This window comes from Carettochelys insculpta, chromosome 21 (genome assembly GCF_033958435.1).
Source record: "Carettochelys insculpta isolate YL-2023 chromosome 21, ASM3395843v1, whole genome shotgun sequence".
Lineage (NCBI taxonomy): Eukaryota > Metazoa > Chordata > Testudines > Carettochelyidae > Carettochelys > Carettochelys insculpta.
In genome coordinates this window covers 22,225,012-22,249,149 of record NC_134157.1, presented here as the reverse complement: position 1 = coordinate 22,249,149, position 24,138 = coordinate 22,225,012, and the positions used below count along the sequence as shown (strand labels likewise).

The window sequence follows — 24,138 nt, the reverse complement described above, 5'->3', positions numbered from 1 at the left end:
GGCATTTTTTGGCCCTGCAAATAGCTGCCCATCTGCTCTCTGTCAGAATATGTTAGGAGTGCATCTGGATTCATGCCCCAGAGTTTCATCTCTAAGCTGATCATGTGGTTGTCTCCACGACAACTCAAGGAGCTGTGTAAACTGCTGCACTCTGAGCCAGATGCTTCTCTGCACATGTGGTCTAATTAGATGGCATTTTTGTCTTGCAAAAAAACGTGCAGAAATTTTGCAGTTTTCATGTTAGAAATGAGAGAGGATGGTATAATAGGAATGAGGAAGAGTCACATGGCCAGATTTTAAATAATTACGCTTCTGCAAAACTCCACTTCAGGTATTGCAGTGTGGTCTACAACAACGCAGAACAAATTCCCTTCATTTACTTCATCACAGTTTAAGCACAAAGGGACATCCTAGGAGTGAAGTGGACAAAGAGAAATATACTTTTGCCTTCATACAGAATAGAGCTTTCTGTGTGTCGGACCATTTCAGGAAAGAATTCAGTGACAGTGAGAGGCATCTTCTTTTTTTAGTCAATGTTTACATTGTTAGCATGGAATTAGGAAACCTCTCAGCCTCTCTAGAGGTTGGAGATAAGGAAGTAGCTGAGGAGAGACTGTAGAAGGTGAGATTCTCTGCTGAGGAGGAGGAGTCACTTTACAGGGAAGCCTGAGAAAAAGAAGAAAATCAGGCCAGATATAAAGGGGTCTACAGCTGTAGGATATGACAAAAGCAAATGAAACATATTTGTAAGGCAAGACTTGGTTTAGATAAAGCAGGAGCTCTTTCAAAAGTGAATGGAAAGTAGAGATGTCAGGATGAGCTCACTCTTTTTTTAGTACTATGGAAATAGGTTCCCTGTAGTTTATAGCTGTATGCATTTGCCATTCTGCCAATGAATTCCATTCTAACTAGGAGGGGCACTTCCTTGCTTTCAGGTATGGAATCTGACTCTCTTTAGGGAAATAATGAGTGTACAAATGTACATTTCTCCTTACTTTTTAAATGTAATGAATGTTTTTTGGTATCCCTTTTCCACCACAAATGAAAGGAGTCTTGGGTCATTCTGGACTTGATCTCATGATTGTCCTGTGTATTAATCAGATATGTGTCATACATTTCTTCTATTCTGATAAAGGTAGTAAATGGGCAGTTGCCTGACATCCAACATAGGTGAAATGATTGAGCAGTTCTACATGTCCCCATGAAGGAATGCTGTCACGTATCTATTAACAGACCAGTGACCCAAGCTGCTGGGTCACTGAATCTCACATGGAAAAATACCCGTAGTAAATATATTTTATTTCATTGACTGATAGATTTCCTCAGGGATCCTTATATAACTAGAACAGAAGAAATATGATTAACCCTCCCAGAGGACCTAATACACTCATCCTCTACATAGGCTTCTCCCCAAACCATCCTTTCTTCCTGAGAATAACAGTCTTGCTATATTGTCAATTAGCCTTTGAATTTTCAAATTCCTCCTTTGTGTGTCCTGCTGAGAGTTCCCCACCCAATTAACAGGACAAGTAACATGAGGACAAATCTGGCTGCACTACAGGCTTTATAACAGACATATATATTATCATGGATATAGAGAAAAGGTTCATCACTGTTACAGTCGCTTATTTTCACCTATTAATAAACCTATAGTAGCTAGGTGCCTGTAGCTGGTAAAAATTCAAACATGTTCTTCATTCTGTTAGATGTATGTTGTTTGTAGGGAGGATTTTATTATTGGTTTAGTACGGAAGAGAATTACTGTATGCTACTTTTACAGCTGAAGTTTCTCTCCTTTCTTCCCAAGTTGTGCTTCAGGCTAGCCGTAGTTTTCACCCCCTGCATACTTATCTTCCACTAGTGGCATGTTATGGTGTTTCCAACCTTCTAATCAGCTATTGCACTCAATACAAAGTAAGGCGTGACTCCTGTATTAGATCATCGTGCATAGAAGTTTCACCTTTAATTGAAGAAACTTATTCTGGCTCAGATATATACACAGTATTAAAGAGCAGTTTATTTGTGCAATTAGAAATGTTCACACTGGGAATTTTTCTTGGTGCCTTATTTCTTTTGGAGATTTTTATCTCCAGAGTGCAGATACTCTTCCATCTCTGCCTTTCCTCCCTCTCACCCCCATGAGCCACACATTTTTCTCTTCTGTTTTTTTTTAATGTGTATCAATTTGCTACTCATTTCTGAACCTTTGGACATTTTGATGTTGGAGGGTGACATTGTCAGTATTGTTCTTATCCGCAATGTCTGATGTTGGTCTTTTCGGTTGAATTAACAAGAAGAAAGGTTTGTACATAATTATTTCCCCCCTTTTGTTTTTCTTATTCTCACACTGAGTAAAATCTGAGGATGTTTCTGAACTTCTTACATTTTTTTACAGATTTTTTTCCATCAGTTAAGATTAGGGTCCTTTTTTGAGGCACTCAGTGGGACAAAAAGAAGTTTTGCTTCTTCTGTGGGGTTCTTTCTCCTCCTTATCATCAACAACCTCCTCATCATTAACAGCCTTGGGCTCAGCACCTGTTGGTGTCTGATGCCTCCCTCACTACTTCCTTCCATCTTTCCCTGTCCAGTGCAAAGTGGCTTAGTTTCTGCAGACTAACTCCACACCAGTTTACTATATCATCTACCCATTCTCTGGGGGTTTGCCTCTCCTGTATGAACCGTCCACTATGTTGAATATCAGGTCTTGACTTTTCGTTTGTTGTTCATTCTGCAGATATGCCAGAATAGCTGTAACTTCTGTTATATAACCTTCTGCAGTAGATTCTCTTTTGGCTGTATCTTCCTATATAATTACTTGTTGGTGAGCTTCTGCATCCATCCTGTTCTCAGGACCTTTCTATAACAACTCCTCTCAAATGCCAATATCCTTCTCTTCAAATCTTTTGTTATCAGTTCTCCCTCAAGGATCATATAAAGTTTAATGTGATTGAGATTAGGCTTGATGTAGTCAGCTAAGAATTAAAGGAAAGCAAAATATCTCTAATCTTGATCTCTGGGAACATAGGCTGTCCTTAAATCCTGTCAACCTACTTTTCATTTGCGAAATGGATCAGCTTATATCTTCTATTAACATAACATTTTGCTTTGTTCTAATGTCAGTATTTTTAATGTGTGGCTTATTATCTGTATTTTAGTGCCCACCCTTTTTGTAATATTTTGTCATGGTAGAAAATAGCTCACATGAATAACACTGTAATTTTCTCCTTCACTCTAGTGACACTAGTGCTCCCGCAATGGTTATAATAGAAAACGATTTTTTTCATGATAGAGGCTTTGAATCTCTAACTGCTTTGCATACAGAACTCATTGACTTCACTGGGAGTATTGCATATGATGTGATTTAGGTCCTAAATTATCTTGCCAGCTGTAATTTCTAATGACGAAATTGCATACAGGCCACAGGTATTTTGTGTATCATCATAGACGCATAAACCAGACAGTGTAGCATAATGGATTAGCTGGGGATAGAGTACATTCCTAGTGTACGGGGTGAAACTGAGGCTATCAGATAATAATCTGATCATAATAAAGACATTCTGCTTTTAACTCCATATTATTGCATCTATTATTAGTCTTTAAATACACTAGGGGCTTGTCTACACATACCAACTTACTGCAGTTGATCTTCCAGAGTTCGATTTTGTGTGTCTGGTGCATCACATTGAGTAAGGGATGTCAACACAAGACTAAAAAGGCTTGGACTTCACTACTGAAGTAAGTTGATTCTAATGTGTCGATTCTAGCTACGCAAATGCCATCGCTAGAACTGCATATCTGAATTCGACTCATTTCCCTAGAATAGACTTAGCCTAAGGCACTGACATACTTTTAAGTAGGAAGAGGAAGAAATAGTATTGTTCCTCAGGCACTGAACAAGGGCTCAGGAAGTTGGGGGTCTTTTTCTTACTGTGCCAAGGTTTTGTTAGCTACATTTTTCCAACATAGCGTTGTTCTCTTATTGGGTCATGAATGAAGAAGTGGTTGCCAATATAGATGGAGTCTTTACTATTGATAGTGTGAAAATCAGGCATGAAGCAGTTTGGAAAATGGACTGCCGTGCAGTGTTCCTTGTAAACTGGGCACTTTTGCTGCCACTCAGGAGAGGTTCAGATGCTACCAATCTGATTACCAGACTGCCTACAGCTCAGTGTTTCTTTCTACAGGTAGTGTGCATACAAATTTTTTCAGTGTATGTATGGAAAATGTCCGCATATGGATGGAAAAGATTAGAGGGAACATTGCTGCTGTCTTACAGTAAATCCAGCCTCATGAAGGTGAATATGTAGATCACAGTAACTAGGCCCGTGTCCAAGAAGAAGGGTTTAAATCTTGCAGCAAACTGATGTTAGAAGTCAACATTTTTCAACACTTTCTACCTGATGTTGCTGGGTGAGTGACAAGTTCAGTAGGGTTCCATGGCAATATACTTGTTTTATAAGGCAGACAGGTTAATAGCTGTAGTGAAAGGGGAAGTCATTGTCCTGGCAATTTCTTTTAAATGTTCCCTCTCCCAGCTACCATCATTCTCCTGGGTTGAATTGGAACTAAGGCTACACTAGTCGACTGCAGATATGCAATTCTAGCTATGGCAAGTGAGAATCATTAAGGGAGGTTGATAGGTGTGTTTCTCCTTTCAACCTCCCTTACTCCTCGCAAGAGCAAGAGTACAGGGGGGCAACTGCAGACCCCAGAGAGATCGGGTTTGAATGTCTTTACCAGATGCATGAAATCAAACTCCAGAAGATTGATGCTTTGACCCGGTAAGTATAGATATATCCTCAGTGCTCTTCACGCAAGTACCATCCTCTCACAAGGAATGGCATGTTATGGGGACTATGCTGGCTATTAATATAGAAAGTAAGATATCAGAGCCTTTATATGCATAAGGAGTATGAGGAAGATGAGGAAGATCAGTTCTTCAGGTGAAGCCTACTTATTGTTAGTGTGGTTGCTTGGCCATAAAAATTTGCACATTTCCTTGAACTTTGAGTTTCTTAAAATATTGACTATTCCTTATGGCAAAAGTTGATAGCAAACTAGAATGTATTTGTAAATAAATGTAGTGGTGGCTTTAGAAGCTTTAATAAATCACATTCACACTTGCCTTATAATGCAATAATGGATTAAAATATTGTAGCTGAGGAGGAGAGATTTTGCCTGTTGGGTCTAATTAGCTATCTGCAGTGGTTAATGGATGTTCTTTTCTTTTTTGGGCAACAATGTTCTTCATTTTGCATAATAGAAATCTTTCAAAATAAATTATTGTGCAGAGTCATTTCTTAATAGTCTTTATATGCAAAATGTATTATTAAATCTGATATAACTAGATAGTTACATAAATAGAAGCAATATCCATTCTTGTTAATCCTTTTTTTGCCCCTATCTATCATGTGTACAAATAAAAGTTCCATTGTGATTTTAATGTGCCTAAATGAGGTGTTTGATTTTAAGATATTTAGGATATTTTTAAGACTGATCACATTTCACAAGCCACTGAATTGTTAATAGAAAAGATTGTCTTACCCTAATCAGCTATATGATTTTTATTTGTTTCACTTGATATGAAGTTGCCTAATTTTGCTTTGCCCTTTTTGATTTAAGCTGTCAGTGACTATAGTAGTAAAAATGCTTCTACGGCTGTAGTAGGCAAATATACTGAATATATTGTTTGTGAATAGCTGATAAATCTAGGCTCTTTTAGAGTTTTGTAATCTTTCTGGCTTTATTGCTGTAGGTATGGCTTTATTTACATAAAAATGGACACATCTGGTCCTTATTCAATGAAGTCCTGTAAAGTAAATTCTCTCTGGCATTTTTGGAAGTTCATGTGAGTAAAATTTTCAAAAGCACTGAATCCCTCAGGGAACCTAAAACTTACTGATTTCCAGCATCTACATAAGAGAACTTAAGGAAGGCTTTCAGTGAGACTTTAAGTGCTAACTGATTGCCATTTTAATGGGATTTTTGCTCACAAATCCCTTAGACACTTTCAACAGTCTCACCCCTAAATTAATTTAATGAAAAAACCTTCATTTTGTGGATGGAACTGTAACAGTGCCTGCCAGGGCCCGCCCTTGGTCCTGCCTCTGTTCTGCTCCAAAAATCAGACAAGAACCTTTTGACTTAGTAGTCACTCATGCAGGTTATTCGCACAGTGCAAACCCACCATTTCTCAATGATATTGCTCAGGGTTCAGCCCAAGAGAGTTCTTATTCTTGTGGCCAGGAAAGAAAAGCTACCTCTCTCTTCACTTTCTGGTGTCTCTCCCCTTTGCTTCCTTCCTCTGAGCCCGTAATATAGTCCCAGGCTAATCAGGCTGGTAACTCTACAACCTCAACAAAACATTCCTATGTCTTCTGTATTTGCGCTACAAACTTGCTATTGCCCTCAGCCAGCCCCCAGGCATTTTATATTACCATAAGAATGGCCATTACTAGGTCAGACCAAAGGTCCATCTAGCCCAGCATCCCATCTGCTGACAGTGACCAGTGCCAGGTGCCCCAGGGGGGTGGACCAAAGACAAAATCAAGCAACTAGTATCCTGCCATCCATCTCCAGCATCTGACAAACAGAGGCCAGGGACACTGTTCCTACCCCCGGCTAATAGCCTTTTATGGACCCATGAATTTATCTAGCTCTTCTTTGAACTCTCTTCTAGTCCTAGCCTTCACAGCCTCCTCTGGCAAGGAGTTCCACAAGTTACCTGGGCGCTGTGTGGGGGGAAAAAAAACAACTTTCTTTTATTAGTTTTAAACCTGCTACCCATTAATTTCATGTAGTGTTGTCTAGTTCTTATATTATGGGAACAAGTAAATAATTTTTCTTTATTCACCCTCTCCACATCGTTCATGATTTTATATACTTCTATCATATCACCCCCTCAGTCTCCTCTTTTCTAAACTGAAAAGTCCCAGTCTCTTTAACCTCTCCTTATATGGGACCGTTCCAAGGCCCTAATCATTTTAGTTACCCTTTTCTGAACCTTTTCTAATGCCAAAATATCTTTTTTGTGGTGAGGTGACCACATCTGTATGCCATGGAATACCAAGGCGCCATATTGACCAACATGGTGGCTGGTGATTCGATATGCTGTGGTGATTAGTCTCACAGTTCCTATCCTTTTGTGAGGTTTTTACTGAAATGGAGTATCTGAATTCTAGATAATGCGTCTTGCACTGTACTGACACTTTCCAAGGTATAACCTTTTAGTTTCCTTGAACAAGTCTTAAGTATTTTTTTTTTTTTAGATAACAGGTTATAAGACTGCATTTCTGCTGCAATACTCTCCGTGTTGTAATAATAACTCGGAGTTTAATGAGAGGTGCTTTCTCCAGTAGTTACACCAACACTATACTATCCTTCACCTCTGACATGTATCTAAGTGCTGCCTCTTCTCTGAATGTGTAGGGACTTCTAGGCATATGAATTGTTGATTCCACCAGGTGGATGGGCTTTCTTTTTCTTTCCCGATTCTTCTTCCCCCCGCTTTCTTTCTTTCTTGGAGGCTGTCTACACTACACTAAAACGTTAAAGCGCTGCTGCAGCAGCACTTTAGGTAGTGCCATGACTATCTTTTCACTTTAAACAAGGGACTTAGATCCCAGCACTGTTTACACTGGTCGTCTTCAGTGCTGTAACTTGCTATGCTCAGGGGATGTTTTTTCATATCCTTGAGCAAGAAGGTTGCTGCAGGGTGAAGCGGCAGTGTAGCCATAGCCCTTTGTAGGTAACTTTTTGTGTTGTCCCTTTTTTCCCCTCATCCCTGTTAACTCTTCTTTCAGCTTCTTGGGCTGTGCGCTCCCTTCAGCCTCCATGATCTCTTAACTTCCTTCTTTTTCCATAGTTCTCGCATCATTCACTGTGGGCACTGTTGCTACTATGAGGCAATTGGAATCCTTACCAGTGTTCCCTGCAAGGTGAACGCTTGGGTGGCCACCCAGCACAAATTCACAAACTGCCCATCTGTTTAGCAGAGCATCCAAAGCCAGCAGTGTGTGTTTCTATTGGTGGTGCAAACCCACACATGCCTCAGTGCGCATAACAAAATTTACTCCATACATGGAGAAAATTAAAGGGAACACTGTACCATACTCTCTGCTGAGTCAACCGTTCTAGATATAATACTTTTATTCCTGACAGAGATCCCCTATAGTGGTGATACTCCTATAGCCACTTGCAGAGCATTTTCCTCCTTGGGGACCACTGATCCCCTTACAAGATGAGGATTTCATAGCTTGGTGATGCGTGCTTTTATCTTTCTCCTTCCTTTGTGGCTTCCAAAATAAACAGCAGCATGTGGAAGAAACTGATATTGTTTGCAGGACTCCATAACAGTGTAAGGTAGATCCCTTTTGAGTGGTACTGGGCTCTTCATTGAGAGATTACTATCTTAAACAGGAATTAAACATAATTTAGAAATAACAAGGCTGACAAAAATGTAATGGCTGGAGTGAGCAGTATGCTGGATCTTGCTGTCATGAGGTAGCTAAACTGTCTTAATGATCTTCATTATGCTGTGGGGAGTACTCCAGTGGTACAGGGAAGGCTGATACTCAGTGTGATACATAGCTCCCCATTTTACCTTTGAAAATATAGCCCCTTCTATATGGTTACAAGCAAAATGTCTTTAGTATTTGTGCAAAATTTCTGCCTCTGTCAAAACTTTGAACATATTTGTAATACATATAGGTAGTCAAATCCTACCCAGGATTACAATATGCACATATTTTTTGCATCCACAATGCCAGATCCTGGCCACTTTAGCATGTCTGAAGGAGGAAAGAGAATAATATTTTTAATTGATCAAAATTCTTACTGCTGAAAACTGCAAGTTAAACAGACGAAAGATTTGTTAACTGATGTTGTTATAATGATGGTCTTATGCTTGAGCAAATCCATTACCTTCACAAAACACCTGCACCTCATAGAATTTCCCCTTTACACAATGTCACCTATCAGTGACAGCAGAGCTGATTAGCTGTATAATGTACAATTGACTACATCTGTCAAGAAGACAGTCCTGTAATCCATCTTTTCTTTTTGTAATGAAGCTGAGGATGAGGTTAAGCAGTATGAGTTTTCACTGTCCCTCAGGTCATGAAGTATAACAGGTACTAATGTGATCTAAGCAAGAAAACTCACGGCTTGAACTGGATGATTAAAGTTGGTTTGTTGGGGGGGCGGGAGTTATCTTCCAGTAAAAGTAGAGCCTGATTTGGCTCTAGAGAAGTCAAAAAGTGTATCAACCTAGCCACTTAACTAAATCATTTCTGTTTGTGGCAAGAAAGTGTGTTAACATTACGCCAGGCGTCCCTCCTCTTTTCATTTTGTATGAAGGAACAGAAGATCATTTCAGTTGAATGGGGTGGAGTTTGTGTCATATGCAAATGTAGTGTCACAGTCCCAAATATTGTATAAAATGGAGCAAAATGAACTTCAGTTTGATAGTGCTTGGCTCCTTCCAAAGATTTCTTATTCTGTGTGATCGTTGTGAGAGCCTCAGAAGTTTTATAGTCTATGAAGAGTGAGCTGGTTCTTCTCCTTTCAAATGTGCTGAAGTGAATGTTTAAATGAAGCCAGATCTCCTTCAGAATTTTCTCTGATCAGAGTAAATATGTATAGACACACATGCATCTCTCTGTAGAGAACTCTGTCCTGTTCACACTGAAATTCTGGCCTTGTCAGCTACAAACATACTGAGAACAGACCTTTATCAGGCATATATAATTGTTTTCTCAGGGCAAATATTTGTTTACAGTGGTGAAGGAGACTGTTAGCTCCTACAAATGACACCATTTGTTGCTGACATCGTACCTTTCACTCTCTGATCCCAATAATAGGGCCTTACACACATGCCTTCACTGGTCCTATGTGTCCAGAAGAGAACAGTTCCCCTGTAGTTCATTTGATGCTGCATAACATTTGTAGTGTCTTTAAGTTTTCTAGACCAACTGACTGTATTGTAGTGATAGTGACATTGTGACTCCATCTCTTACAAAGTTGGGTAATAATGATTTTAGTTGTATGCAAAGCTGTTACAAGAGGACATCAATTTGGGCAAAAAAAAGCAATTCCTTGTCAAATGTGACTGGTAGTTTTCTCCACTTTCCAAACTCCTGTGTGCTTTAGCTATCCTTTTTGTTACTAGAGCTTACCCACCAGTTCTGTTCTGTCCCATCAGTCCCTACACACCTGTTGCAGTGCTTGTGCCTGAGCTCTGAGAAGGAACACAGGTTTACCCTGTTTAAGGGTGCAAAGAGCTTTTTCACTGACAGGCCAAAGGGGTCACAGCAGTCTAGATAGTCCCTGTGAAATAGCATTTGCCTTTTATCAGTAATCATGAATACTGTTTCAGACCTTGATTAGAAATAGTTAATGAGGGTCATTGTTACCAGCAGACTCTTCTGTCCAGATCTAATCTCTGACTAGCAACACAGGGTGAAAGTCAATCACTCAATATAGAACTTTTCATTATCTAAATACAAAGACCCTTGAACTGTGGTTGTTTGCACGTGAACAACCAGTGTGGATCATGGAGTTAAGGCCATTCCTGTCCTGAGGAGCAAGTATACAATATCTTCTGCAAACATTTGTGTTTTCTTCAACATCATTTTAAAAAGAAATCCATTAGGGAGTACATTACATCAGCATAGGCTGAAGAACAGCAAAGGCATGGATACTGTAGTAATTGGGGTCTCCTAAATACCTATGAGAGTGATCCAGCTGAAGATTATTCTGCAGATAAAATGACATGAATCATTATCCAGAACTTTGGTCCAGTGTCCCTTAGGAAATCCATTTCTATCTCCATTCCTATCACCTCCAGTAATGCTGCACTGTCTGCTACTTTGTGTACTGTGTTAAAATTGAGACATAACACAGCCACTAATAATTCAGATTCCTACAGTGAAAGATTTGGGGAAATTGAAACCAAAATGAGCTCTTAAATGTGAACGATGTCTTTCAGGCACTTGGCTGCCTAGTGTAGACTCTAAATTCTTTCTGGATGAAAAGCCATGAATATGTTTAATATGAGTATGAAAAAAATCAGCATTAATTTTGTATCAGCATAGTTTTATTGTTCTTTGTTACTGTATTTTTGAAACTTAATAAATGTATTTACTCGTTATGCTGAGAATTTGTAGATTTAAGCATGGAGGAAATTTCTGCCCTTATGGCAGATGCACAGCAGACGTCAACATTAACATAACTCATTAAAATAAGATAAAAGTAGAGCTTCAAAACAATCTCTGTTTTTTGCCAACAAGCCTGTGAAAAAGGGGAATTTCATTCAGTTCAGGATATGAAAGTCTAATCTTTTGTGAACTGTGGAGAGAACACAAAGCAGAAATTACAGACTTGTTTGTGCAGGTTAACGCTCTGCTCTATTCAAAGCTAGAAAACTTTTTCTATGTCAATTACTTGAGATATTAAATCATAAGATACCTTTTGAGGGGATAAATGACTCCCAGTCAATTGTAGCAAAATGTGCAAAAAGCAAATGGGTTTTATCTTGACCGTATGCAATTTTCGTACGTTATCTCCTAAGTAATATGATTAAAGCCAGCTATGTCCCATCTCACTCTCATGTGAACTGAGAAAACTGTAGTTCATCCAACTTTTTGTGACTTGTTTTTTATGTTTTGATGTGAAATAGATAAAATGCAAACTCAGTTACACAAGCAACGTTTTTTCAGTGTTTCCAATGCTCTGAACTTTACAGGAGGAGCCAATCACTTTTTGCGAAGAAACGTTTGTGTCTCATCGCTCTACCACCATGAGGCAGTTCCTTCAAAATGCTATTCAGCTCCAGCTCTTTAAGCAGGTATTGATTTAATTGCTTCATCATTGCGGTAACTTATTTCACAAAAGTAGGCTTGCTTATAAGCACTATTCGTTTGTTCTTTGATCTACACCAACTACCTACTTAGAAAAATTAGTTCCTTAATTTAAGATATATGAAACCCCTTCATCAGAAACTTTTTTATTTTCTGGAGTGGGTTAAACGCAATTTATAACAATTTTTGTATTTTAATAGCTGTAATTTATGTTCACCTGCTATTGAAGTCCATAGCAAAATTCCCATTGACTCCATTGTGAACTGGTGTGTCTGAAAGCTTCCATAAACAAAGTATGGTTATTGCTGTGTCATGTTAGGAAAGCCAAAAACCTATATCAGTGGGTGCTTGTTGAAATAAAGAATTGTCATACTGGTTGGCAGAGTAATATTTCTGTCTCCATTCTACCTATTTACAGGCTGTCCTCTGCAAAGGAACTTTGTCCTTCTGGAGAAAGTATTGAATAATCTTTTGAAATGCAATAGAATTGAATACTCTCTATTCACATGTTTTATTATACTTCTTCCCATTTTAAAGTTTATTGATGGGCGCCTAGATCGCCTCAACTCTGGAGAGGGCTTCAGTGATGTTTTTGAAGAAGAGATAAATATGGGAGAATATGCTGGTAAGAAATACCTGTTCATTCCACTGATTTTGGATAGTATATCCCATACGTTATGCTTTGTGAGCCAATAGGTCAAAGAAATCTGTCACCTCAATAATTGTAGCAGGTTCAGTCCCTGTGGGTTGAAGTGTGTTGATGCATGCTGTCCTTTTTTCTCTGGAGATCTCAATCCCAATTTGGATATATACATTATTTTTAATTTGCTCTTTATCTGTACAAGCCCCTGCTTTATCTTTAACAACCTGCTTGTTGGTTAGATAGCTAACACAAATCTAGAACAGTTCTTTTAGATAAGAAATTAGAAATTTTGGATTTAACCATTGGCACCTTCTCTTTTTTCTTTTCTTGACCACTTTAAAAAAAAAATCCTTAAACGTGAGAAAAATCCAGGAAAAAGTAATTCCACTTACCCACATTTTTTTTCTTCTTCCACTTTCTTGTTAATTTTGGTTATTCTATTCTAAGAAGGGGGAAAGGTTAGACACCTTCTTCTAAATTATTTATAATTTACTACTACTGGAAATAGATGAATGCCAGCATTTCTCACTTGAATCCCATTTTCTCGTCAATAAAGAATTTTTTTCTGCATCACCAGGAAGTGACAGACTGTACCACCAATGGCTCTCAACAGTAAGGGTAAGAATATGATGTTCTAATCATTGTCATTCTTATTGAACCATTCTGTTCTTGCACCACTACTAAACTCTTGCTGGTATGAGCAAGATCAGCTTCTGTCGTACAATATCTGGTTTAGACCAGATAAAACTGACCCCACTAAAAATAATGTGCTCTTAATATGGAGTGAAAAACATAGCGGGGGAAAAATAGCTTGAATAGGGAAAATGAGTTCATTTTTCTCACACTTTTCAATTCTGATTTTAGCATCTTGGGAGGCCATATGAAAGACATGTAGAAATATGTTGTTGCCTATTATGAACATTTTTTTTAATATTATTGTGGAAACCTGAGCCACAGTGAAAAGCTATTCACAGACCTGAACAATATGTAGTACTGAATAAGGGACAGCATTGTTTGTAGGCTGATATAGCTGCAAATGAGTTTCTGTGTCTGCTTAGACTTATGCTTTGTTTAATTGATGTAAATTAAATATACTATATAAATATTTATAAATATGTCACTTTATGTGAATAATACACGATGATTTTAAGTTCATAATTGGGATCCGACTTTAAAGAGTCCCGCCCACCAAAAGTATTGCATTAAAATTGTCCATAGTTAAGGCTGTATGTGACTGGAAGATAATTGCATAGGGAGAACTTAACTTTTTATATACATTATTCCATTTTTCTCTACTCCTGGTTATAAGTAGAATTCTCTAGTGAACAAACAAGGTGAAAATTATCTTGATCTTTGAGCATTTAATATACAATAATACTTAAAAATTATCATGCATTTTTATACATGCAGGATACAAAATGTTGAAAAGAGAAAAGAGTATTTGTGTGAATTAATATAAAATCCAAGTGGTTGTGTTCAGTAGTTCTTAACATGAAATGTTGTATAATTACATAATTAATTTACAATAGTTTTCTGCAAAATTTGGCATACGTCTGAAAAAATAATTGTTTTAGGTTAAACTATATGGAATTACATAGGGTATTATTCCATGGATTTTACCCATCTGCAATTCACAGAAGATTTATTTATTAAATAACGTACAATACATCAGGATTCATTGGTGGTACAACCACTAAGGCCGTGGCTACACCAGCACCCCCCTTGCAAAAGGGGGATGCTAATGAGCCACTTTGGCAGATGCTAATGAGGCGCTGCCATGCATATGCAGCACCTCATTAGCATAATGGCAGCAGCACGCATTTTGAAAGTGCCACTTTCGAAACACATGCCGCCAGTGTAGATGGGGGCCTTTCGAAAGGACCCCCGAGTTTTGAAAGCCCCTTCTTCCCATTTGGTTTTGGGAAAGCGGCACTTCCAAAACACACATGACTGCAATTATGCTAATGAGGCACCGCATATACATGGCAGCGCCTCTTTAGCATCTGCTGAAGTGGCTCATTAGCATCCCTGTTTTGAAAGGGGGGTGCTCGTGTAGCCATGACCTAAGTAACCTAATAGATTATTCTGTGACGTATTACTCACTGCCTTACATGCCTTTTAGTGTGTTCTTTACATGCAGTTCAGCTTCTCTGGAATTATGCCTAGATTGTAGTTGTTTTACATGTTGTCTCAATTCTTCCCTTATCCCACATTTATATATTAAGAAAGGCAGCATACCTGAGATATACAGAATCTGTAAGGAAGAAAGCAAGGGCACACAAAGGAAAGCGCCCTGTAGAGAGTAGGGTTTTTTCAGTGAATATACAGTCTTTTCAGGAACTGAATTTTCTGCACTGTGCAAGAGCTGATAGGGTCCTTGAGTATAAAACATGTTTAATGCAATATTCAGGATATACTTGAAAGTACTAACAACTGTTATAGACACTGTTTACTGAGAAGACCTGTGAAGAACTCTAGATATGGTAAAGGGAATTATTTTTATTATGAGAAACCGAAAACTTTATATTGCAAAGATCTATTCTAAAACATGATTTAGAGGGATCAGATTTGGTTTGGAAAAAGTACCAGCTAATCCTTGATGAGCTAGTGGAATCACATAATAATAAATAAATTACCACTGAAGCATATTGCTCTGATATCAAACACAATCAATACTTTATTTCCTGTTAAAAATAATAGCTTTGAACTGACATTTGCTTTAAATGGTCTCAGTGAAAATGATTCTATTGTTACTGTAATTACAGAAAGGAAGTGGAGCCATTATAAATACAGTAAAGACAAAGGCTAACCCGGCCATGAAGACAGTTTATAAGTTTGTAAGTATTAGGTGTAATCTTATGATTCAGACATCTTACTCTAATTAGGATGCTTTTTAAATGAATCTGAAGATTTCAGTCTTTTTCTACTAAGAAAATTATTATAATAAGATAAATGCATATTAACAATAACATGCTGGAGAGTAGGCCACTAAGCATGTATCAAGAAATGGTTTTGATTTCTATTTTTCTATGAAAATATTTTCTCTTCAACTGAAATACCAGTTTGAAATTTTTTATACTAATTACATTGTAAAAGCAAATGTGATTAACAGGTGATTTATCTTTTGAAGTGCAGAATTTGCTTTCCTATTTATTAAACAACACTATATCCATGAGACAGTTCCTATGTCCTATATTAAATATTTCTCCTGTCTCAGCATTGGACTGTTGGAAACCCATTGGTATGCCTTCGACTGTGTAAGCACCTACATGAAAGTGAAGGAATCCTCTCATTTGGCCAGTTGTTCCAGTTTTTAAAAGTGTCTATTATTTTTCCTCAGAGATTTCTTATACCTGCTTTTTTGGAGCCAATCTGCTCAGGTTGTTTTGTAAATGAAAGCCTTTCAGTGTTTGCTTAACAAACCGCTAATAACAGTTATTGTAACATGATTTATAACTGGTAATTTCACTGCAGAGGCTAAAATATACAGAACCAAGTAAGGATCTCTTCAATACTGAATTCTGTTAAATATGACAAAAAGCAGTAAGGTACCTATTCAAGTGAACCCTTAGTGCCTGCCTCCAGCCTGACAAAGGTCCTGGGGTTTAGGTCCTGCCCTAGTAAAATGTAACTGGCATTCAGAGCACTGCAAGTGAGGAAGTTTGCAGCTGTGCTATTACTAAGTAATTGTCACCATGCAGCATAGATAAATAATTAGACAGAGGAAAAACTGTGGAGGAGGAACTGGGAGGAGGGGGAGGGGAACAAAAGTCCCTGCCATCAAAACAGAGAAAACAAAATCTTTGCGGTATCATTAAAGATTTTTTTAACCTCTCAGGTTTGTATTTGTTTTTATAGCCATTATGTTTTCAACTAGATGATCCAATTTTTCCTTCCCATTTTCAGTAGTCAGAGAAGGTGAGGCTTGATGGACTTAAATCGAGCACAGTCGCTGCTGGAAATAGAAAGGGATTTTTAACTTAAATTAATTTTTCATGCAGGCAAAAGATCATGCAAAAATGGGAATAAAAGAGGTGAAAAATCGCTTGAAGCAAAAGGTACTTGAAGTTCTTATTCAAAATGTATAAGCGCTATGTATGAAATACTTAGCCACAAAAAGCATTATGTGATCAATAGAAAGCTGTTTGATACAGTGTTGTTAGCACACTTCAAAATGCATTACCAGCTGTCCTGGATTTTTCACACTGTTATAAATATTCACAGACAAAAAACTGTCTTCAAATACATTCAGGCTCTGACTTAAACCCATGAAAGCCAGAAAATTGAGTGTTCCATTTATGATGGTCCTTCAACTGCCCATCGTGCCATGACATTGCGGGAGGGGGCTTTGGATATACTGGCTGATCATGCCTATGGTAATGACACTGAACTTTGCTCTGAATGGCAAATTGCCATTATATTCCTCTGCTAACCTCTCAGTGGAAATAACACACATCTGAGTGGACACATGGTTAGCACGTATCACCAGTCAGAAGTTTAAGCACAGTGGTGTAGAACTAGGTTTGAAGTTGTAATTTTGAAATCTGAATTTTTGAATTTTCCCAGTGCTTTGGCTTTATGTTGATGACATTTTATTGTCTCTGAATTTAATTCTTTTTTGTGTTTGAAAAGGAAAATTGAGAGTAGCATTTAGTGCTAAATTGTGACTGAGCAATGTGGTATCCTTTCTTAATTGCTGCTTTTGAGGCCACCAAGTGGTCTTATTGATACATATTATAGGATGAATGGACAATTCTTTGTTTTTATTTTATTTTATTTCATTTTGTTATTCTACTTAGCGTATAGATCAGAGCCATTAACGTCTATTGGGAATACAAGGTAGCCAATTTAGTAACTGCATCGCTCTCACTCAGACTGGTTTTCTGATATATTGTACCTTCAACAAGTGCTGATTTTTAAATCAATATTTCAGTAATTTAATTTGTTGTTCTCAAAATACACAAACCAATAATGTTACAACGGTGTCAGATGGATATCTATTAGCTATAGATATATAGATAAATACATATTAACATGTAGATATGTGTGTGTGTGTGTATATATATGTGTGTGTGTATATATATAAGAATTGTATATACACATATATTTAAATATTATTTGAAAACTTCCTTCTGTGCCTAAACTTGTCTACTTATCAATACAGAGAGATTTTTACCACCAAGTAATAAACTCATGAAATAAGGTCTGCATAATGTAAGGACTGGTAGACAGACCAATGTTCGGTGTGTTGGTAGAAATTTGGTGATCTAAAATAACCTCATACTTACTTGTTACTTCATTTCAGGTAACTGATTAGTATAATATGATCAAAGAGAGAAAACAGGAGGTACTTTTCTTGCATGCAGACTTTTCCTATACAACAGTTAACTTAATGTGTTTTGGTCTCTGAACATAATCTAATAAGTAGTGACATAAGTTTCTCCATCCCTAACACATGCATCTGTAGAGCAAACAGCACTAAGAAAAATCACTGCATTTCACTGTACATGTTCTTACTGATAATAATATATTGTGCTCTGTGACAAGAGGATCAGACATTTTCCACTATATGAAATATCTCTTATGCATTCGTTTTGTTTAACTTTATTGTTGTTTGTTCCCTAATACTCTGGATACCTTGGTTCATCTAAAAAAACACTGACAACATTTAAAATAGAATTAAGCAAAATCTTCACCAAAAACACTCACATTCAAGCTGCCTCCATTCAACTGGTTAGGTCCTATTTGAACTAAAAATGCATTTTTCTTACCATTTAGCATTTTTGCAAATGAGATTATATAGTTATTCTTATACTTTCAAAGAATCATCATAAAAGTTTTGTGTAAATGCTCAAGACCTTAGAATTTCTACTATACTTCCTTTCAGATCACTCTGATTTTTTCCATTTTCCCCCACACCTTTTTTTAAGCACAACACTGGAAGATAATGTTGCTACGAGATGTTACTGTATTTCGGGTGACACAAATGATGAAACCTAGTTCACTAACCATCATACTTTTTTTAAATGGCAATATGTCTGCACTGCTCAATTGTTGACAGATCCATTAGTATACTCTTATCAATTTTCACTTGCTTTTACCACTTTCCAGGGAGTTTTGTCTTTTTCATGTGCTTGCTAATGACAGAATTTAACTGAAATTCTGGCATCAATAAATACATATTTAATTTTGCTGATCTTAGATGTTATTCTACCATTTTCTGGAGTAATTTAAAATTATTCTTAATCTGGCCTCACTGCCTACTGCAATTTAAAATATTATTTTCCAGGATCAGTATAAAAAGAATGCAGGATGCTGGTAAGGAAAAATCAAATCTAAATATCCCTTTTTCAGTTTTCACTGCCAAATAGGAGCAGCTTCTATACAATGATGGAATTTTAAAATGTAGTAGAGCTAGAGGTCAGCTTTCTACAACTCTGCATAGCAATGATGACCTCTTAAATATAATCAAGAGCCCATGTTGCCCTTGGTCTGCTCCAGCTTTGGGTTTGAATTGCAAATGGGAAATGTGAGACTGACCTATTGAGAGGTCATTGTGGTGTGTGTAAGGTCCTTCTTTAATATGATCATGGAGATTGAATGGGGCTCTATTCCCATCCCTTGTTCATTTGTGGTACAGTATTTCAAAGCAACAGAAATAGTTTTCAGAGGATCCTTATGACTGATAGCAAATAATTGTTAGCAGGTACAGCACCATAGTTTTATATTATTCCTACTACATATTTTTTTAAAAGTAAAGGCAGATTTTTTTCATTTCTCAAATGGAGCAAGGTGGTCAAGTCACTCTGTTACTTGGCCTCCTTTGAAGCCTAACTGCATAGCATTAGAAAGAAGGAGGAATGTGAAGAAGAATGTAACTTACTTAAAGCATCTCACCTTAGGTAAGGCTGGACAATCTGTAGCTTTAAATAAATTATCAGGGATTTCATAATAATAATTTATTCAACATTATTTTATTTACTAGCTTTGTGTGTGCTCCCTAGTTATCCTGGCTATTGCAAATGCCACATTTAGGGTTATAAGAAATAACTTGAAGAATTCCACTGGGCTATGCCTTTATGGTTTGCTGTATGTATTTATAATACATAGATTTTCTAGTCTATTAAATAAATCATTAGAAAAATATGAAGGCTTTCTACTAGGCAATATGTGGCTGTTCAATAAAGTGGATGCATTTTACACATCTGTTCCTTAGCCATGCATATAGTCTTACGTATTGCTATACTATGTCATCTAGCAGTAGAATAGCAAATTCATACCTCAGTTTGGCAAAGGACTTTTCTTCCAGGCACAGGTGTTAGGGTATATCTGTGTATGAAATATTATATAGAGATACATAGTAAATGAATGTCTGTTTTTTTTTCTTTCAGCTATCACTAGAACATTTTTCCTCAAGGTTTAATTTGTGTGTTAAGATTTTATTAAATTGTCTCTCCTTTCCATTTAAAAGGTACTGCAACTCCATGTGCTAATTTCTTTCTGATAGGGCACGTGTGTGTGCATTGTTTCAATTTTACTTGGTGGTTTCTTCTTTTGAATGCTGTACACAAGGTAAACTTAAGCTGTTGCCAAAGTGTTTTGCTGGCTTTGGGAAGTGTACTGCCTGGCCTCTTGGCATGCATTGTGGACAGCAATCAGATTCAAAGTGAAGTACAGTAAACCCTTGAAATGCGTGATTTCAAGTTGCTCTTAACTCTCATTAACGCAAGGAAAGTGCAACTCAAAATCCTGCCCCCGGCCCTGGTTCAACACCCCCCGCCCGCAGCCTCGGGTGCAGACACCACGCAGCCTGTCTTACCACCCAAGCACAGCTCCGGCTAACCACCCCTGTGTGTGGCTCTGGCTCAACCTCCCCACCTTCCCAGCCCTTGTTCAAAGCCCCCACACATGGCTGCAGCTCACCTCCCTTGCGCATGTGGCCGTGGCACAATTCAACCCCCTGACCTCCTACAGCCCTAACCCCCGCCCAGGCTTAACTCCCTCTTCCCTCTCCCATGACCCCAGCCCACCGCCAGGCTTAGCCCTCCCCAACCGCCCCCCCCCCCCCCCCCCCCAACTCTAGGACTTACCTTTCTAAAGGAGCTCCAGGTGCTCCTGCTGCTTCCCCAGCTACAGAACGTGCATTCCATCAGGGAAAAAAAACCTGCCCCTGACTTATGCAAAATTCAAGTTATGCGAGGGTGCATGGGAACGGAACCTTTGCATAACTCAAGGGACTACTGTAGAGGAACAAAAGGCTGAGGAGGTTTTAACTTTTGCTAAGGAACTTGTTTATTAGCAATTACCTCCTTTGACATTGTTCCACATTTGAAGTCTTACATTATTTTGAAAATATTTATGCCATTGGTACTAGATCTGGTTAATTTGGTTGCCTCAGACTTGTGAGAAAGGTCAATGTTACAACTTGTAGTATCCCTTTCCGTTCTTCCTCTGAGGGAGGGGTTGTATCTCCTCCCTGCCACTTACACTCCTATTTAAAGGTTGTTGGTGAGTTGATGTTCTTGCACACAGACAGGACAGGAATTTAACCTAGTTCTCATTGGATGTTTTCTGAGTACACTAATGCCAGACACCTTAATATTCAGTCATTTGTATCATGAGCTCAGAGTCTAGGTTCCATGCACGAAGAATCAGATTTCTCTGACTGTTTGGCACTGATGTGCTTTCAGCCATGAAGGCAGAAATATTTTTCAGCCAAGTACATTCTATTTGTGATGACTGAGGCAGTGGTGTTGACTTATCTGCCTATTTAGGCACCTGTACAAATAGGGAGGTTTTAAGTCATTTGCTGATTGGTCTGGGAATCAAAACAAAATGAATTCTCTTGTAATGAAATCTGTAACAGATCCCTTTGCCATGTCCTCAAATAGAAATATGTTAAAATTAAAGGCAAAATGGTGGCTAATGTATTCTCTAGCACTGGAGAGAATGCTTAAGAAACATTTGCCTCTCTCCTACATGCAGTGCCATCAGATGAGAATTGTAGCAGACCCATGGGGACAGGGAGAGAATTTCAGGGATTTGCAATGGTCTGTCTAAGCTTTTATTGTGATTCGTTCATTAGTTAGGAGTCTTCCTTGAAGTTGATTTTCCTTTGTTTTTAGTTTGTATTTTGCTTTCATTTGCGTCTTATGCTTCAAAATAATATAGTCTATCATCTGTCACTCATGCATCTGATGAAACAGGTCTTTGCCCACAAAAGCTTATGCTCCAAAATATCTGTTAGTCTATAAGGTGCCACAGGACTTCTTGTTGTTTTGATAATCTGTTGTGTGTTATAATATAATATATGGAGATACACATCCCATGGAACTGGAAGGGACCTTGGGAGGTCATTGAGTCCAGTCCTCTGCCCTGTTGGCAGGATCAAGCACCATCCCCCCTTTTTTTTTTTTAAATCTGTTTGCCTCACATCCCTAAACAGCCCCCTCAAGGATTGAGCTCACAACCCTGGGTTTAGCAGGCCAATGCACAAACCACTGAACTATCCTTTCTCCCAGCCCACCTCTTGAACTTATTATGGAAATCCCAAACTGACAAGATCTTCTCTTGCTGGCTTTTATGAGTTGAAGTTCTGCATTTTTTTTTTTTTTGCAGAAAGCTGTTTTTCTCCTCATAATGTTTGTTGCAGGTCTTGTTGCTAATATACTGTACTTTGTTACATGTTACACAGAGACTGTTGTCTTCTGCATGCATAGTGTTTTCTTCTGTGGTTTCACTTTAACAAGATACTAGATTCCCCACCACCCTTATGCACATTTTGGTGAACCATTGCTCTACCACCTGAATCTAAAAAGGTCTTGCTTTCTGTGTCGAGCACACAAAGTCCCTTGGAAAGTCCATCCAGTTTTTTTATTTCACTTGACCTAAACACGTTAGGTCAGTCTGTGCCCAAAAGAACCATTTCTAATTGGCTATCAGCTTGCATGTCTCATTATTGTACGTTAACGGTATTGAAACTTGAGGGGGCTTGTCAAAGGTCACTCCATCAAAGCAATGTCTATGTCAGAAGCCAATCTCAGGTCAGTCCTGCAAAACTACCGTGTGTGCAGTTTTTCCTCTATATTAACCACACTTTGTTTCCTTGACGCTGTTTCAAAGGGATTTAAGATTTGGCTCACTGTGTTGGAGACTTTATTTCTCAACTAATATTATCATCTCTTTTCATCTTTGTTTCTCTATAAAAAGTCTGTATACCTTTGTCTTTTCCAAGTCCATTACTTATGTTCTGTATTCGTATGTTATATGCTCCACCCAACGTGCGTGCGTGCACACACACACACACTCACCAAACCTAGGTTGCTTGTTCTTGAAACATAGGTTGCTTGTTCACTTTACTTAAGATGAGGATCTAGGTCAAAAAGAAACTGATATTAGGCAGGAAATTGTGATGTATGTACTCTTGGAGGCATAATCAACATTGTCCACACACGAGCCAAGCTCTTAACTAACTAAACTGTTAATTTTTTTCCTTCATACTATTACACATGAGTTTTTGTTTCCATAGAAACATAGAATTCTGCATAACAGAACATTTAAGTACTTGAAATGATATTAAAGGTACAACTCAAATTTCCAAAATACAAGGAACCTCAGTTTCTAAGGTTGCATTCAGACCTTTCTTCGTGGTATAGTCTTTATGCTTGCAATGCTGGAGCTAGAGCTATGTTAGCCTTACCTTTCAAATTTCTGGCTTTTGTCTGTATAAGTCAAGCACATTTTATTTAATATAGTTGGTATTTAATATTTGTGTTTGGAGCATTATTTTATGGAATTTCTGCACATAGATTGTAATTAACAAAATACAATGAAATGTTTTATGCTTTTTTAAAAATTGTCTATGTTTTTGGTTTTTTGTTTCTAACATTAAAGTTGTTTAGTGAGCTTTATCCTCTAGTATCTCCTTTCTACCCCAACCCTTAATCAGGAATGTCCCTGGCCAAGCAATTCACCTTTTCCTACCATGTAGGACATTGCTGAGAATGGATGCTCTGCAACACCAGAAGAGTCCCTACCAAGGACAGCTCCTTCTCCATTGGTTGAAAAGAAGGACCCTAAGATCAGAGATGATAGGAGACCAATCACAGTACACTTTGGGCAGGTAAGTCATGTTAGATTTCTTTAAATTATATTTGTTGTAGATAGGCAAAATTTTGAATTGAAAGATCATTAGTTTAAAGATAACTTTAGCTTTTTCATTAATTTTTACAGATCAGTGACATCATTCTGGGATTAGTTTTGCATTTCACCTACACATTTCTTATCATGTTTTATGGTTTCAGTGGTTTCCTTGTGTATGAGACATTTTTTCTGAGACAACTTATATTTTAGATGAATTTGCAAGACTACGTGCCATTTATTTACATCAATATAATAATAAACTATTTGCCTCTTCCATTAGTGTGCATTGTGCTACATCTTTTTAGTACAGCAGGGTACATTATTTAAGGTATCTTCAGTTATTAAAGCAGATCATTAGTGTTAGCACAGAACATCTAATTATTATCACTTCAGCAGACTTCAAAATTTAAAAGCAATGAACTCCAGTGGGAAAAAGATCAATTAATAATTCTTTAATAATGCTCCATATTTCAATATCGACAGTTGAGGTCTGAG

General features: G+C 37.7%; 1 protein-coding gene across 10 annotated transcripts in view; it reads left to right on the top strand.

Moving 5' to 3' along the window:
- The window catches only part of DENND1A (DENN domain containing 1A), a 406,341-nt gene that overhangs the window by 329,417 nt on the left and 52,786 nt on the right, over positions 1–24,138 (top strand). For 5 of the 10 annotated variants that reach the window (XM_075015674.1, XM_075015669.1, XM_075015672.1 and 2 more), the window contains exons 14-19: positions 11,744–11,845; positions 12,396–12,483; positions 13,079–13,119; positions 15,267–15,338; positions 16,503–16,559; positions 23,492–23,623. In XM_075015674.1, coding sequence (XP_074871775.1) covers positions 11,744–11,845; positions 12,396–12,483; positions 13,079–13,119; positions 15,267–15,338; positions 16,503–16,559; positions 23,492–23,623 — 492 coding nt within the window. Of the gene's footprint in view, positions 1–11,743; positions 11,846–12,395; positions 12,484–13,057; positions 13,120–15,266; positions 15,339–16,502; positions 16,560–23,491; positions 23,624–24,138 lie in introns of all 10 variants that reach the window. The other 5 variants (XM_075015673.1, XM_075015668.1, XM_075015666.1 and 2 more) reach the window with 1 other exon arrangement.